The following is a 19,291-nucleotide window of genomic DNA, read 5'->3' as shown; positions in this document are numbered from 1 at the left end:
CTATACCAAAAATAGCCAATGGGTGACACCCAAACACTATAGAATTTTCTTAAAGCATTTTCCTGTCACGAATTCATATTACTTATATCATAAAATACATGCATACATAAACCATTGAGACCCAGACCTTTCCAAAATTGTGTTATGTCAAGATTAGATTTGATTATAAAATATTGTAGTACATTGTGTAATGTGACACTTGACACTGTAGTCTCCTAAAGGGATTTTAAGTACCATTTTCATGATAGCGCACTGTCTGATTTCAAAATAGTTTTCATGGAATGAATTTTGGTTGTTTAACCCTTCGAATGATTTCAAATAGCATCTAATTTGGGATGATTACAAAAATATGTGATAGGTAAAGAAATTAAAAAGGCTATTAACAAAAGCACCAAGCCAGGTAACAGGTTAAATATCAAATGTCCAGAAGAGTTTTACTTTAGTATGATGATGACCTGTGGTGCTGTCTTGAGTCAGCACTAAATCAGTGACCTGTAAAGAACAGGATGAGAATAAGGAGGAAGAGGACGGCTGAACTTCATCAGATCCTCTGTGAAAGACGAGTGTGTGTGTTGACAATGACCCCTAATGATTTAGGAGTAGTATAACCCCATCTCAGCACTGCACGAGTGTGTGTGTGTGTGTGTGTGTGTGTGTGTGTGTGTGTGTCCTGAGGAGTGCAACCTGCCCTCAAAACGGATCCCAAAATGAGTTTTTGTTTCAAAGACAAAGATCAGATTTGGAAAAATAAGAAAAGAGACGGAAACTGAAACTCTATAATCTGTATTAAGTGTCTGTGGGTTGGTGGGAGCTGTGCTCTGATTGGTTGGTTGACAAAGGAAATAACCAATGGCAGACCGGTGCTATCTGTCATTATTATGACCCCTGATGGAGCAGTTTGGAAATTGATTAGAAAACTCAAAACCAACACACACACACACACACACACACACAGGTCATCAACAATTTTGAAGTTTGAATCAATATCTTTCTTAACCCCATCACATGGACACATACATATAAATAAAGCATTTCAAACATGGCATCAACAGACAGAATATATTTGTATAAATACATTCAGATATGCTGAAATGCTGAAAATTCAGCTTTGTATTACAAAAATAAATTCCATTTGACAATACTTTCAAATAGAAAGCAGTTATTTTAAATTGTAATAATATTTTACGATATTAATGTTTTCACGGTATTTTTAAAACCAATAAATACAGCCTTGGTAAGCATAATGATTCTGCACTCATTTTACGAGCAAATAAATTTATCAAATTGTAATTTTTTTTAGAATGTTACATATAAAATTACTAAATACATTTTGAGACAAAGGTCAATTATGTTAATTTTTATTAGTCATTTTTATTGTCTTTTTTTATTATTATTGGCTGCTAATAAATTACCATATTTACAATTAAATCATATTTTAAAATGCATTCATCATATCATAAAAAATAAACAAAAATCTTTACTTGGAGTCATTTTTCTTATTTTAATGAAAGGCATATTAATTTAAATAATTTAGTTTGTTAGAAATAAATAGAAAATAGAGCAAACTTTTCTGAAGTGATTGTTTTGAACGAGTATTAACTTCTTAACTAACGTATAAATAAGGGGAGCCCTGAACATTTCTATGATTTTAAAACAAAACAAACCACTTTTATGATTTATTTTCCCTCAAAATGTGTAGATTCATCCATTTTAAACAAGTACATGTGTTTCATTCTGTAATAATACACTAATGGGAGTATTGAAAAACCACTCAATGCATTGCATTCTGTCACTAAAATCTGAAAATAATCTGACAGATAATGCTGCATCAGACGACCTTTTGAAACAGACTTTGCCCTCATGATCCCTAAACAGTGCAGTCTAGTTAGGCAGCTCACTAGCTCTACGGTTCTATGCTGCCAGTTAGTGGTAACCGTCGTGAAGCACAGCCTTCATCACGATCCATTAGACACAGCAGCAGCAGCTCCACAGATAAACACTACAGAGGTCGTGATGAATGTTTCATGTGTGTATTTGCGTGATGCAATCGTTTATTCTGAGCGCCTGCATCATTTATGAGAAAGCTCGACCATCTTCAAACCTCTCCGCCTGCACTCACATCAACATGCAGCTTTAAAACCAGCACTATCCAACAACTATATAACAATGTCTCTGAACAAACATGAACAGTCACTCATACAGACTGATAAATACCAGCAATGGAATGTTACTATTCGTCTCCATAGCAACCTCAGAATTCTTGATTTATGTTCCATGTATAATGTAACGCTCTTGATCTCTTACAGCAAACTTACAATCATGAGTAACAGTGATACACTCCTGTATGGCATCCTAATGCTCTTTTCTTATTTTGATTGAAAAAAGACAGAGTGTCTGGATGAACTCCACTAGAGGGCAGTGCTATACACACACACACACACACACTAAACATCCAGCTCCCATGCTTCACTCCCAGTGCTCCATAATAAGGACAATGTATTTTAAAGTTTTGGGTCTCTAAGTTGTTTTTATAAAAAAAATTCTAAAGACATCAATATGTATATTAATTAAGGATGCATTCAATTGCTCAAAAGTGACTGTAAAGACATTTATAATGGTACAAAAGTTGTTGTTTTCAGGTAAATGCTTTTGGACTTTCTGTTCATCAGAGAATCTTGACAAAAAAAAAATGTATAACAGTTTCCAAAACAATATTAAGCAGCACAACTGTTTTCAACATTGATAATAATCAGAAATGTTTCTTGAGCAGCAAATCATCATATTTTCATGATTTCTGAAGATCATGTGACACTGAAGACTGAAGGAATGATGCTGAAAATACAACGGTGCATCACAGGAATAAACTGCATTTTACAATACATTAATGAAGATAACAGTTCTTACTGTTTTTACTGTATTTTTGATCAAATAAATGCATCCCTGGTGAGCAGAAGAGACATCAAGGGAAAATATGGAAAACTTTAACTTTCTTACTAACCCCAAACGTTCTACAAGCTAATATATCTTTATATATGTGTTTTTATACTTTAACGTAAAACAACCAACAATGCAACTTAAAACATTTGGATTTATGTGTTGTTTTGAAATTTTAGTACAGTTAAAGAGCCACACGGATGGGAAATCAAAACTTACCTGTATTACAGTGTATGATGTAGCTGTCCATCAGTGTAAACAATGTGCAAAGTAATTAAACCAAAAAGTACACGATTTATAAAGTTATTGGCTTCTAAAGTAAGGAGTCGACTCTGAATCGCTGAAACGAGTCGTTATAGATTTCAAATCTTTTGCCCATCTCTATGTACTGTGACGAGTCAGCTGCCTCCTCCCTGATTGTCACCGGCACCCCGTCCTAAATCGCCGCCCTTCACCAGGCTCCCGACTGGAGTGGGTGTGAGAGGAGGGGCGCTGGACGAGTCAGGGCTGGCGGCGTGTGATGGGGCACACCTGAAGGAAGTGGAGCCTCATTACCGCCGCTGGTTAAAAGCCCAACGCGCCTCTCCTCAGGAGACCGGTCTCTTCCCCGTGCATGCACGCTGGTGTCCTCGTGGGTCCAGGAAGGGTGCGTTGAGGGACTCCCGCGCCACAAGAGACGTGAGCAGCCGGACCCGCGATCCGGAGGAGAACCGCACCCGTTTACACGGCCGACGGGCCAGGATGCCGGGCCGTCCATCCCCTACCAGCGCCGCGGCCGACGAGAGAGATGCGGCCGCTAGAGGAAGCCGCCGCCCCTCGCGCCCCGGACCAAGGAGGGGAGCGCGTGCGGCCGCCGGACTCCGCCCCTTACCTGGACCCTTCCTCCATGAACACTGCCCGACCTACACAAACCCCGCAGCACGACGAGGACACCAGATTCCCTGTTATTTTGGACACTTTCCCCCTTTGGCCACTTTTATTCCCTGTTATTTTATGATTTCTGTTAATAAAAGCCTCTCCGAGGCCTGACGCCACGCCCACTGTGTCTGTCTTGTGCTCCTCCCGTGACACTGGTGGAGAATGCGGGCAAGGCGGAGCCTAGACAGCGCAGTTGGGAAACATCTGGTGACGTCACTCCCTCTCGCTTGCAAACGTTCATGAGAACCCGGACTGGGACGGAGGAAAACTGGGGACAGCCTCCCAGCCACAAAAAGGGTAAGTGACTTCTGTTATTGTCATTTTACCCTGTGGTTGGTTGAGGCTGTCACTAAAACCCGGTTTCTCTGTCCCTGTTCCGGTGCGCTGCGAGAGGGAGGACCGCCCGGAGAGGAATCCCCGCCCACTCCGACCGTTTGGAGCCTGGTTGAGGATGGTAGCACTCCCGTGTGGGCGGCGCCCTGATGACGGGGATGTCGCTTGGGAGGGGGAATGTGACGAGTCAGCTGCCTCCTCCCTGATTGTCACCGGCACCCCGTCCTAAATCGCCGCCCTTCACCAGGCTCCCGACTGGAGTGGGTGTGAGAGGAGGGGCGCTGGACGAGTCAGGGCTGGCGGCGTGTGATGGGGCACACCTGAAGGAAGTGGAGCCTCATTACCGCCGCTGGTTAAAAGCCCAACGCGCCTCTCCTCAGGAGACCGGTCTCTTCCCCGTGCATGCACGCTGGTGTCCTCGTGGGTCCAGGAAGGGTGCGTTGAGGGACTCCCGCGCCACAAGAGACGTGAGCAGCCGGACCCGCGATCCGGAGGAGAACCGCACCCGTTTACACGGCCGACGGGCCAGGATGCCGGGCCGTCCATCCCCTACCAGCGCCGCGGCCGACGAGAGAGATGCGGCCGCTAGAGGAAGCCGCCGCCCCTCGCGCCCCGGACCAAGGAGGGGAGCGCGTGCGGCCGCCGGACTCCGCCCCTTACCTGGACCCTTCCTCCATGAACACTGCCCGACCTACACAAACCCCGCAGCACGACGAGGACACCAGATTCCCTGTTATTTTGGACACTTTCCCCCTTTGGCCACTTTTATTCCCTGTTATTTTATGATTTCTGTTAATAAAAGCCTCTCCGAGGCCTGACGCCACGCCCACTGTGTCTGTCTTGTGCTCCTCCCGTGACAGTACGTCACTAGAACACTTTGCATAATAATCTCCGCCTACCGTCTTGGGAGAAACTGACCTCTGACCTGCCCCCCCCCCCCACACAGACGCTCTGGTTGGTGTGATCGCATCATGTCGAGGAGACAGTGTGTTTTTAATTGTAAAGGCAAATTTGTTTTATTTTCACTGCCAAAGAATGAAGATCAGAAGAACCAATGGCTAAAATTCATTTTTACCACAATACCAGAGCAGTACAACAAATCTCTTTTGTTGTGTTCACAACATTTCACTGATGACTGCTTTTCTAATCTCGGTGAGTACAAAGCGGGATTTTGAAAGCGTTTGGCCATAAAAGAGGGTTCATTACCAACTTCATTTAGACCAACGAGCATCTCCGAATCACAACGCGAAGTATGATTATGAAGTTATGTGTCTGTTTTCTCCCGAGCGTCTTATCAGTATGTGTGCTGTCTGCAGCCTGTCTGCGCTGATCGTCATGTACAAACACATCATTAAAATGAAGTGTAACTCCGTGAATACTCAACGAAGAGACATGAGAGAGATATCTATAGGAAGCTTGACGTCTACTTTAAAACTAAACAAGTGCTGCTAACAGATATTCTGTGATAAAGTAATCTATATGAAAACAACACAATGTCTGTTTTTCACGTCTCCCTTCCTTAGATCTAATGTGACCACGCCCCCGTGCTGAACGCGCTATTCAGATTCAAACTGAAGCGTGGCTTGAATACACCCACGCAGAAGAAAAAGCAGCGAGACTGTTCAAGTTTTTTATTTTACTGTTTGCTTCGCGGTGAGAGGAATAAGACATAATTCACCCCAAACAGATGCTAACGCATTGTTTACCGTGAAGTTGTGTGCGGAACGACCAATCAAACCTGACTATGTTAGTTGACCAATCAGAACACAGTATGCTACCGAAAGGTGGGGTTTAAGGAAACTGAATCTTTTGAACAGCTTCGCGCGAACCGTTTGGGGATCTCTGAGAATTGAGGTAATTTTAAAATGATATTTTGACAAAATGACAATGTTTTTTAACCTTGGATGGATTTAAACCTAATGTACAGGACTTATAAACAGTGATAGGAAGCTTACAATTTTCATCTTACTGGCTCTTTAAACGTTACAACATTTTTTTTTTAAATCACAAAAAAAAAAAAATGGCTTGGAAACAAATTTCACTCAGAAATTTGTAAATAGAAACAAATGGCAGGGTAAATAGAAAACATGTTTTTATCATGTCCATATTTGACCTAGTGCTGGGTTGTATTTAACCCAGCATGTTTTACAGTGTGCATTAACTTAAACATTTTATTTATCTTATCTTTTTCTTTTCTAATGTGTATATGTCTAATAAAATATGAATGTATGATACATATAGTATTGGAAATATTAATGTAAATGTTTACCTAATATTGGATCTCAATATAAAAGAACATTTTAAATAATCATTTAATACCCGTGCACTTCCTCTCTCTCTCTCGTTCTCATACACACAGCAGACAAACAGAACTTCATAGAATAATAGTAAAATGTGTTACATGGCCACTCCGCAGTGAACTTTACATATGCAAATAAAGAAAGGTTCAAATGAAGACCAGCCATGCAAAAAAAACAATCCTGAGTCCTAAGCTCAGTTGAACTAGTCATGCATTCAACACACTGAGAATCCTGCAGATTAAATGCAGCATGCACTGACTGAATAACAACAGCTGCACTGAACTGCATATGCAAATTTCACAATGCACGGCTGACATCATCGTCACGCAAAGGCACCCCTGCAGTGACACAACAACTTTGAGGAGAGAACAGTTGCCATGGTAATGCAAAGTGTTGTAGCTATGGCAACACATCAATATGGGAAACGTGATTGGGTAATGCAGGTTTATTTGAGAGCGTCTGCTCGAGATGACGCGTGACATGACAGAACTATTACAGCGTTCAATGCAGTCAAACTGCGACTGTAAGAAAAATCAAGGTCAGGCTGCTATAAATAGCCCGATTCATGCATTATTTCTGCCGGAACATTACTGACAATGTTTCTCAGGTCTAAACGCATAAACAAGTACACCAAAAAAAGAAAAAAAAAGAAAAAGTGGAACACTGTTGCAAAATTAACCCCCCACCCCCATCACCCATCTCAATGATGCAATTCATTCACAGTCACACACGTGAGATATCTCAGGACTCTTTCGGATGGCATTGTGTGTGATTTGTGATCTTTAGCATGCATGAGTGTGAGTCTGGTTTATTTATGACATGCAGATCAGCGTTTAAATCCCTCCTTTGTGGTTCCTGGCAACATAACAGCAGCATTGTATGCTCTCATAACAGAACAAATAACAATAACCTCACAACAGTGCTGCAGCTTGTGTATGTTGAATTATATTTTAGCTAAAGCTTTAGTCATTTTGATGTGTTTTTGCCTTTTATTCTATATTTTTAATAGGTCTATATAGTTTATTATATGATGTATTTTTATTTATTAGTTTAAGGCAGGGCACTCCAAGTGAACAGAGTAAAAAAATTTACTAATACGGATTACATTAATTTGCATACATTTCCAGAACATTAATTTGAACATTGAATAAAGCCACATCCAAAATTCGTATTTCATTTTGTTGGCAGATTATTAAGGAATGGTAGCTCAAAGGTGTTTAGGTGTTATTTAATTAATTCTTCAATTTTGCTTCAAGTATATCAGGGTCTAGAAACAAACTCATTTTGTCAAAACAAACCTTTAATATTATATATATATATATTCTAACTGAAACATACAAACAGAAAATATATAAAGTGCGTAATAAAATCATTTGAATGATAAACAAACCCTTCTATAAAATTCTTAAGAATATGTAGATAGGATTAAAAATGTTACGTTTAATGCAAGTGCTGCTTAAGTGAATCTTTTTTTTTTTTTTTTTGATGAAGCGCACTTTATAAACTGTAACAGAAACCTACAAATTCAAACAGATAAAGTGCAATAATAAAATTTAAAAAAAGTGAATGATGTATGAACAAACAACTCTATAAAAACCTTACGAATGTATATATATATATATATATATATATATATATATATATATATATATATATGAATAAAATTGTTAAGCGTGTGCTGCCAAAGTGGAGAAACAAACTCATTTTGAGAAAAACCTACAAATACAAATAGGAAAAGTGCAATAAAATAAACACATGAAAAGTGTATCTTGGATGGTTTTCCCCATTATTCTGATTCTAATAGCCCAAAATCTAAACTTGGAAAAAATGTGTCTTGCCTAAAGTTTTTTAAAAATTTAATTATTTTAGTACTTAAACTAAATCAAAACTAACTCAAATAATATATATGTTTTACTTCATGTTAGTTAACATTAATTTTAAGTAACAGAATAATTTTGGTTTTAGTTAACTATAATAACCCTCCCTCACATACATCTCTATTTCCACTAAACAGAAGAAAGTCATGTTTAGTTATAATACTGGCTTGAATCATTATCTGTAGTGATGTGGATCTGTAAAGCAGCAGCTCTGTCTGTAATGGCAGCAGTAATTGGATCTAGTGTGTGTGTGTGTGTGTGTGTGTGTGCATAAGAAGTCTGGTTATTGATTAAAAGCTGGGGCTGTTTTTTGCATTGTTGGAATCTGTGATCAGTCTCAGAGCCACTGGTGAGATCCCACAATGCACCTGTAGAGTCCAACAAGTTCTGATTTCTGTCCAATTCAATATTTGATTCCAATGAACCAGTTTCAAGAGCCGGAATTCTGTCCATGAAGGAACAAACATGCCTGTGAATTTATCAGATGTTTTTTTAATCAGACAATTTTCATCACAGATGTATCTCCACCTAACAATCAGAACTAAATAAGAATAAATTATGCATATGCAATACACTGTAGAAAATGATTGATCAAAGATGTAATAAAACATTTATAAGAGTATGTTTTACAAGAAAAAAAAAACTATTTCAGTTTTAAAGTTCTGCATTCAAAATTCTGAGAACAAAATATGTCCACACCAAAATATTTGAATCCTAAGTAGCATCAGTTTTGTGATGGTTTCAAACAAAATAGAAGCTGGCATGGAATTTGGTTGTTGAAGGAATTTTGCATAAGTTATTGTTGTTTTACAAGAAGATCCAGTTTGAGACATTTTGATTACAAATTATAAGCTAAAAAAATTTATTTACAATTAACAAAGGAAAATGCATGGAAGAATAATTTCACAATTAGATCTATAACATGCATTTAGAAAATAAATAGCCTGAATTTTAATTCCCCTAAAATTCTAATCTACTATCAAAATATCTGATTTTGAATTTGTACTGAATTTGTCCTAATTTTCTCATGTTCAACGTTCAATTTATAAATCACTGTGAATATAAAATTAAAAAGTTTTAAATTCAAATTGCACACACAGCATCAGATACGTTTCTGTCACATTATAAAATACAGAAAAGAAAGGTAAAGAACATTCTATAAAAATGTAACACTGATGTCTTTAATATTGACCGAGTAAGACCATGTCAAAGATTGATATCATGGTGAAATAAATGGTTGAAATCAAACTTTAATGCTTGTTAATTAGAGTTAATTTTGAGACTTTATGACTTCATGCACTACAGCAGAGATGTCAAATATCTGACTCAAAGCGGCCCTCTGTGACAAGATCATGATCTGCTCGTTCCTCAGAATAAACTGTCACCATTACAACATTACAACGCTGAGGCTTAAGATGTACAGAATAACTCAAACTCATGAGACGGGGCTGTGAGAAAACATTGCTTCCAAAGTACAGACAAAACAAGAACTGGGAACGAAATCCAGTCCAAACCTCACACAAATCTGCATCATGAAGGGCCAGAAGACTAAACTATGATTAAAACAATGTTCTGTGGAGTTAAACCATGAAGTACATATTATTTCTTCTTGATGAGCTTGACGTATGGATAAAAATACAAATGTTCCAGTTTTGACATGAGTGTATAAGTGTGAGTACAAAATTTTCCACAGAAGTTCTTTGTAAATAATAATAATAATAATAATTAACAAATATTTTTTTATTCTTGACTAGCTTGATATATAAAAAGAAAAACATTTTAAATATCCACAGAAGTTAGAAGTGAACTTTGTTGTTAATACTACTACTAATAATAATAAGTATTTTTGTAAAAAAATAAAATAAGGTATTTTTAAACTGAAAATTAAACTAAAATGTATGTTTTATAGAAAAGTTTATTGAAAGATAAGTTGTTGTTTTTTTGTTCCAATTTAGACAAAGTCTTCCTTAAAGGGTGTTCACAATTGTAAAATAATAATGAATAAATAAATAAATACATACAAGTATTTTTATTATTGATTAACTTGATATAGCAAAATAAGTCTTTGTGTGTGTGTGTGTTCCCATTTAGACAAAACCTTCCTTAAAAGATGCCCAAAAAGGTAAATAATAAATGATTATTATTATTATCATTATTGTTGTTGTTGTTGTTATTATTGATTAAGCATTGAATCAATCAAAATAATAATAATTAATAAAATCAAACATTATTATATTATTATTACTACTACGATTATTATAAAACATTTGGGTTAGACTTTATTTTAAGGTGTCCTCGTTACGGTGTAATTATACATTTAAGTACTAAGTGATATTAATTAATTACATGTATTTACTATATGGTTAGAATTATGGTTATTTGTTTTATTATTATGTAATTATGCATAACTTATTGTTATTATAACAGTATGTAATATGTAATGTGTAACAGGGACACCTTAAAATAGTTACCTTTTTTTTTTTTTTTTTTTTGATTAGCTTGATATAGAATGTGTTCCCATTTCGTGTGTGTGTGTGAGTGTGTGAGTGTGTGTTCGTACAAAATTATCCACAGAAGTAAGCTAAATCTGATAAAATGTTCCTTAAATGATGTCTTAAAAAATAAAAAATGAATTAAATGTAGGTAAATATATAAATTAGCTTAATATAGAAAAGATGGAGAAGTTTGTATGATCTCATTCAGTGTGTGTGTGTGTGTGTGTGTGTGTGTGTGTCTCACCGGTGTCGGTGCTGTTCGGTTCGGTTCTCTGCGCACACAGACACCGCAGCATGTGCGCTCCTTTCTGCCGGAGCAGCCGCGCAATCCTCATCGCAAAATCAGTTCACAGAGACGCCTTCATCATCATCATCATCATCGTTCACGCGCTACGGTTCAGTCTCCGCGCGCCGCAGACAAAAGACTTCCACGCGCTACAGCGGCACATCCGACGCATCCTCACGGAGCTTCACACGGTAACCGACGCGAGCCGAGCCACAGAATCCGATAATCCTCCCGGTGAGCATCGTACTGAGCTAATGACCGCTATTCATCTCGTTATTCTGTGCGGTGCGCGAGGGAAGACGCTGCTGAACGCCACACTGGTGCGTAATCGTGGGCGGTGACGTCACGGGGGACTCGCTGACGTCACGTGCAGGGGCTTGTTGAAAGGAAAAATACATCTGCCATAAATCGCATTTAAATGAAGCTAATTATATTCTATACGCGTAACCTTCACAGAAACATTAGATCTTAATTGAGACACAAGAATGGCAATGCATATATATATATATATATATATATATATATATGTGTGTGTGTGTACAGAAGAACGGGGCTAGTTGTCACATATGCTTCGTCTACAAGGTGCAAAAAATACCAGTTCTCCAAATGCTTGCTTTCTCTTTTAGTGATTTGCATGATGATTTCAAACATCTAGATAAATTACAAAATTATGTTTTGAACCTCAGACTAAGCTTTTAAATATCATCTTACTAAGACATATTATTGGATATATAGTGATTCATTTTTTGTAAGTATCTGCTCAATCCGTCATAAAGATATCCATCATTTACATAACAAGCATCAGCATGTGCACCAAAATGCATATTTTTGCTCAGCTTGAGTCTCTGAATAAGATTTTAATAAGATATAATCACTATATCAGACTATATGAGAAATAAAAGCATGATATAGCAAATATGTATGCATTTTTTTAGATTTTGTCAAAAGGTTCAATAAACTGCCATTTAAAAAATAAAATATATATATATATATATATATATATATATATATAATATTTCATGCTTTAAATGGTTAAAATGGAGTTCTGGCATCATAGAAAGCATGCAACTGTAAATGTATGCCTATATTTGGCAGACATCTCTGGATTCAATGTGTAACTGAGGAAACCCACATCTGATCTTTCTCTGACTGACAGATTCTACTCTCTAATCCAAACTGGTGAGGTTAGTGTCTTTATAAAGCTGTGTTGGGTGTTTGGGCTGATGTCTGCAGAGGTGAGGATGCTTCGAGACACGTGGGGGCAGCAGAAGCCAGCAGAAACCCCTCGCCCCCAGCAGCTGTGACGCTCTCCTGTGATGTGTGTGGGTGATCGTGCATCCACCGCTATTCCCTGATTTCACCACAGTTATGTGTCATGGATAAAGATACACCGCCGTTACAGTGCATGTAGCCAAAAGTATGAGACAAATATAATAAAAATGCATATTTTACATCTAGATTTTAGCCTGTTTTAGGCTTAATTTGGTCATGTTTAAATTACTATCAAACTTGAATAATCTCTCTTTAATCAGCATCAATTAAATGCAATGCAAACAATGATGCAAATACTTTAAAAGTAAATTATTAAAATATATAATTTGTTTTACATTTCATGTAAGAAGTGAGGGAAAATGTGAATAGAAACAGAAATCCATCACTAATTTTAATATTTTAATTTTAGGTTTAACAGATTTATATTTATAAATGTAGAATACTATTTATTTCAAATTTTTGAAAACAAAAAATAGATAATATTGCATTTCCATATAGATTTGCATTTAATATTTTTACGTTTTTTTTTTATACTTTATACATTTAATCCTATTTTAGGAGCATTACGATTTTATTGATTTATTTCAAGGTGTAGATTTTTACAGTAAACTCAGTATATTAAAATCAGCATGAATTAAATGCAGTACAAATATGGGAGCTGAGTATAAATACTTTGCAAGTAAAATAAAATTTGTTTTACATATCAAGTAAGAAATGTGAGGGAAAATAATAAAAAAATGTAAATGCAATAATTCAGATTTTCATTTAAGATTTTTAGGTTTAAGAGATATTTATTTACTTATTAATTAATTTATTGTGGTTTTACAGTTTTTACCCTTCCCCCCAATCTTGAATTTTTGGTTACATTGTATGAATAAAGCGCAAACTATTTCTGTTTCTTGTCTAGAAAGTGTGCAAAGTCTTATATAAAGCATTTTCTCTCTCAGTTTCATTTACAAGGAGATGAAATATATGTGTCTGGGCTGAAATGAGAAAACACAGCTGGACACACAGATAATCATGCACAAAATAATAACCTGCTGAGTGATGAGATGAAAGATAAGTGTACACTGCACTCAGTTTCACTACAATATCAAGTTACAGAGCAACGCATCAACATGGAAGAGCTCGGTTTCCTTCAGGGCTGGAAAACATATCAATATCACATTTCAACACACACACACAAATGCAGCCAATTTTAGCACTTTAAGTTTTTATGTTAAACGTTATTTTCTTACAGTAAAACACTGTTGAAATTTGCTCAACCTCAGGCCATCCAAGATTTAGAGGAGCTAAATGTAAGAAAAATGTAGCATTGCATCAGTGTCTCATCAATGGATGCTCTGCAGTGAATGGGTGCCGTCAGAATGAGAGTCTGATAAGAGCAGATTTCCTCATCTCCTGATGTTAGTTGATGGACAGGATTGCTTGTGGATTATTGTGATGTTTTTATCAGCTCTCATTCTGACGGCACCCATTCACTGCAGAGCATCCATTGATGAGACACTGATGCAATGCTACATTTCTCCAAACCCGATGAAGAAAGTAACTCATCCTGATCTTGGATGTACTGAGAGTTACTTTTTCATTTGTTTTCAATTCTTCCTTTTGATTTTGTGGTGAAATATGACATTAATTTCAGACCTGTGCAAGTTTATACTCCAAGAAGCACGGATGGAAAGAGCGAGGAGGATGAACAGAAAAGATAAAGAAGGGTGCGAGAAACCTTCGAGTGGAATTGATATATTTATTTTTAGTATTTTTTTGAGTATTTTTATACAGTGTTGAGCTTCTTTTACTGCTGCCATTTGCAGAGAGAGCAACACACACACTCGTGCTAATCCACACAAACACACACAAAGTCCCTTTTCTTCATCATCATTATTTCGGTCTGTTGTGGTCATGTTTCCCGCACTGGATCTGAGACGCACACGAAACAACACTAACAGAACGATACGTTCAGTACGGCACCCATTCAGACGAATAATAACACAGGCATCCACACAAATATAATGCCATCACTGCTTAAAATGACAGTATTGATGTACCAACTTGACACTTCACAGAGCCTTTTGTCAAATGTGACGTGAACCGCTCTATTCCAGGCACAGTCAGTGAACCCAGTGCATTCTGGGAGCTTAATTAATTAATTTAGCACAAGGGTGAGAATAAAGCTGAACTCTCAGGGACCATGAAACTAAACTTGCTTTGCCTTTAGCAGAATCTTTCATGCAAAAAATATATACAACAATGATAGATAGACGCTTTACTAATCAGTTCATCAACATTTAACAACAACATGAAACAGCACTCACTTCTCACAACACCCTTCATACGACTCAAAAGTCTCTTCTGCTCGCCAAGGCTGCGTTTATTTGATCAAAAATACAGTAAAAAATGTGAAATATTATTACAGTTTAACATAACTGTTTTCTATTTTAATATATGTTCAAATGTATTTTATTGGTGTGATCAAAGCTGGATTTTTCAGATCTTCAGAAATCATTCTAATATACTGATTTAATGCTTAAGGAACATTTCTGATTATTATCAATGTTGAAAACAGTTGTGCTGCTCGATATTTTTGTGGAAACTGATGCATTTTATTTTTCATGAATCACAGATGAATAGAATGTAAACAAAAAAAAACATTATAAATGCCTTTCCTGTCACCTCTGATCAATATAATGCATCCTTCATGAATAAAAGTTATTAAAGAGGAAGTGATGTGGGCATTACATTACATCACATTATCCAGCATGATTTGATTAGACTGTGATCATAAGGCTGTGATATTATTGATTAACATTATACTCCACACCCACACAGCGATAATTACATCAGCAGAAAATAAAATCAATTCAGAGGCAGAGAAAGTCTGATACTTCTTTAGAAGAGCATGCACTGAACTCTGTCAGTGAGTCTGACACTAATGCAGCTCGTAAGACTTCAGAGAGACTGACCGGCTTCAGCGCTGACCGTCTTCACCGGGCCTTCCTCCTCATCCTCCTCCTCTCCTTTACTGCTGTGAGACAGCAGCCGGCGGAACAGACTACAGTAGCGTGTCATGGCCTTTCACACACGTCTGAGTGTGTGTGTGTGTGTGTGTGAACAGTGTGTTTAAAACTGCCAGACCTGTAAATGTGTGTCTGATCTATCAAAATGTGTCTCGAAGTCTCTCGCTGTCTATCTGTCTGTGTCTCTCTCTGTATGTGAGTGACCGTCTGTGTGCCCCTGATATTTGCCTGTGCAAATGTGTGTGTGTGTGTGTGCACGAGAGAAGGGTGTGTCTATCTGTAATAGAGACATGTGTGTGTGTTCAGAATGCAACACTAATGCACTGCTTACTGCTCAATGCACTTACTTGCTTGAAGTAAATACTATATACTGCTTATTAATGGAAAAAAAATGGCGTTGAAACAATTTACAAATAAAAAATAATGCCAAGTAAAAAAATATATATTTTCTTGTAAAAGTACAATAATATGGATTATATTTTTTACAGTATGCAACAATGAATATTACTGACAGTACTGTGATCTTAAATCATTTTAATCTCAGGAATCTTTCACCACAACCTTCATCAATTTCTGGGTAGATCCTACAAAGCATTAAATGTCATTGCTATTTAGCTAAATTATATTTTTATGCAATTTAAATAATACAATTGCATTTTTAATTATTATGAAAAATATTCTACAAACTATGTTGCATAATAAAATTATTCATCTATTATTTCGAAATCATTATTAATACTATGTGTCTTTATTAAAATCAGCAAAAATTAAATGCATGACAATGGCTAATAAATACTTCACATCATTATTTGCTTAAAATTTCATGTGAGAAATGTGAGGTAAAATGTGATTATAGCTTAAAACTTTTTTTTTTTTTTAGAAATGTATAAATGCAATTTCTAGATAAATCTTACAAACCGTTAAAATATCAAAATGTAAGAAAATTATTATTTGCATTTTAATAAACATGCATTGTTTTTTAATATTTAGTTGTAATATTTGAAAACAGCAAAAACATTGTAATATAAATTATCTTAATGAATATCAGCATAAATTAAATGCAGCACAAAAATAAAATTGCATAAAAAATGCAGCCTAGGACCATTTTATTTTAGGGTATCATTTTTAATTGTTTTAAGTCAGTATAAATTAAATGCAGCACAAATATCATGATGGTATAAAAACTTCAAAGTAAAATAATCATCTTTTGTTTCACATTTTATGTGAGGGAAAATGATTAAAATGATTTTTGAGCATCAAAGAATGAGTTATTAAGAAGGAGATGTTAATATCTAGTCCTGGTTATTCTCTTGCATGCATGACACTGGAAGTGAAATGTTAAATTTACTAGACGTTTTCCCTGTATTTTCTGTGTTTGTGTAAATATTAAGAGTAGTATGCGTGTATGTTATTGTGAAAGCAGCCAATGTCTCTGTGCATCATTAGTCGAGTGTATTTTTATTATGACAAGCTGATCTTTAATAAATGTTACGTGCATCTGCCTGCGTCTCTATGATGGTGTGTGTGTTACCTTTAACACACAAGGACACTTGTCTCAAACCACAGTCTATCAAAAGTAATCAAGAAAGTCTGGAAGAAACACCGGCATGAGAAACGGGATCTGTGCATCCCGCAGGCGTCTATTCTGAGAGTGTAAGTTGGTGTCACTGAGAGCGAGAGCTATTTATAATGCTGTTTACAGACTTAAAGTGCAGTGCAGGAGGATTCTTCATAACACACACACACACACACACACACATGGACAGAGAGCTCGAATGCACAAGAAGGGCAGGGTTAAACACAGCCGTAAACGTTTGTTTGCGAGAGAATGTGTGTTGTCATGGAATAGAGTTTGTAATTGTGTCTATGTGCAAAATCAAACTATTAATGGAAGTTCGTGCTGTTGTTGTTGCTGTTGTTGACCAGCAGGGGGCGCTAAAATACTTGCGCTGAAGAAAAAACTACAAATGTTCCACTTTATGGGAGCTTTTGAGACAAAAATACACAGGAACAAATTATTTTCGGACATGGATTGCTTCAGTAAAATTTTATCTTAAGATATTACTAACAATGGCCAAGTTATTCTTATGTTTTAAGATTTAACAGCAAAAAAAGAGACGTGAAGCACCAGCGGAAGTGCAGTTATACTTAAAGATCTTTTCTTGATAATAAAAACTCTGAATTATCAAATAGATGACAAAAGACATGTAGTGTGTGATCATGATCATTATTCAGACGCCTTCAAATTGTGCGTCAAATATGATGCAATTTATAGGGTTAATAAAGACAAAGTGTATTATTATTTTGTGTTACTGTTTGAAAATAAACTTTAACCTAAAATAAAATTATCCTAAAATAAGATTTTTTGCAATGCAAAAAAAAAAAAAAATTAAAATGAGACATTAAATGTTTTGTAAGATTCACAAAACAGAAATTGACACAAAATTGGATTATAAATATTATGATAATTAATCAAACTTGACATAAGTTTTACAAGAAAAATACTATTTCAGTCTTTCTTCTTCATAATTTTATGATTAATTCAATGTATAATTTAATCTATCGTATTTGTGAAATCTACTAACAATTTCTGAGTGGCAATTGTCTTAATCATTTTCAGTAAGATTCACTTTCCCCCAGAAAATGCTAGTAAATTAAATTAGTAAGTAACAAAGTTAAAAAGAAATGTATCTACACCCACTGTTTTTTCCAGTGTACAGATTTCTTGCAAATTTTCCATTAGTAAAACTATTGATTAGTCATAGTATATACACATGCACCAAAAAAAAAATAAAAAAAATAAAATAAAACAAAACTCAGAAATTGCTTGTAAATTTCAGAATCAATTAAAAAAGTAACACATTGAATTATGAAGAAAAAAAAAATGAAATCGCATTTTCTTGCAAACAGTGCTCCTATAAACTCCAAAGTAATTTTTCACGGTGTAGTTTTACAGGACACTATGCTATATTATGTTTCTGAAGGTGCATTCACTTTACAAAACCAAGATATGTGAGATATAGTTTTAGTAGGTTGCATATAGACTTTGACAATCAACAAACCAATGAAACCGATGAGCTCATCACAAAACAACAAATACGTGAAAATAATGACAGAACAGCATAAAGCCAAACAAAACGTAACCTTATAAATGATTCATGTTGCAATGCACTGTAGCCTTTATTAATTTATTGGCTGATTGATGCATTTTAAATCAAATCAACTAACAAATTATGAAGACAAAAATCTGAATGCATCAAGTTGCATTAAATCAATTATTTCTCTGTTAGTTCTTTTTTGTCCCGCAGGATCTTTCTGGAAAATATCTGAAGTTTAATATCTGATTTTTGACTAATGTTCAAATGTTTTTCTGTGCATCGTTCAAGAGATGTGAGGGTTTCTCACACACAAGCATCATCTCACATGTGCTGAAGGGTTTAAATGACGCATGGGGCTTGCTTGAACGTCAGCAGATCAGAATCAGATCAAGAAACTCGACACAGTTTACGCTGCAGATTTTGGCGGCTGGAAAACCTGACAACAGACTGAACCCCAAAGTGATCCGATTACTGCAATCTAACGCATCTTCCCAGGAATATTACTTGCATATGTGATCTGCAACAGGCAGCGAATGCATATTTATAAGCACAAATGAATCTGTGAGTTGGGAATTAAATGAGTCATTTGAGCACATGGCAACTGAGGATAAACATTGCAAAAAAAGTCTCATGCATGTTGTTTATTTTTACCTTGTTTGCTATATTTCAAGCACTGCTGTTTTACAGGTATTTATATTTTACATATCTATTATAGTTTTTATAAATATTTTGAATGATGTTTATATTTAAGGTTTTTCTTT

General features: G+C 36.0%; 1 protein-coding gene across 3 annotated transcripts in view; it reads right to left on the bottom strand.

The window, feature by feature from the left end:
• The window catches only part of LOC127972791 (fibroblast growth factor 12-like), a 45,042-nt gene that overhangs the window by 21,904 nt on the left and 3,847 nt on the right, over positions 1 to 19,291 (bottom strand). Inside the window, exon 1 of one of the 3 annotated variants that reach the window (XM_052576571.1) lies at positions 15,379 to 15,659. The exons of 1 other annotated variant lie outside the window; for it this stretch is intronic. In XM_052576571.1, the coding sequence (XP_052432531.1) occupies positions 15,379 to 15,484 (106 nt within the window). In that variant the 5' untranslated portion in view covers positions 15,485 to 15,659. Of the gene's footprint in view, positions 1 to 11,101; positions 11,474 to 15,378; positions 15,660 to 19,291 lie in introns of those variants that run through there. One more of the 3 variants, XM_052576572.1, reaches the window with a different exon arrangement.

Source organism: Carassius gibelio, chromosome B15 (genome assembly GCF_023724105.1).
Source record: "Carassius gibelio isolate Cgi1373 ecotype wild population from Czech Republic chromosome B15, carGib1.2-hapl.c, whole genome shotgun sequence".
NCBI classification, from domain to species: domain Eukaryota; kingdom Metazoa; phylum Chordata; class Actinopteri; order Cypriniformes; family Cyprinidae; genus Carassius; species Carassius gibelio.
Note: the sequence above shows the minus strand (reverse complement) of the source record. Positions and strands in the feature narration are given on the sequence as shown.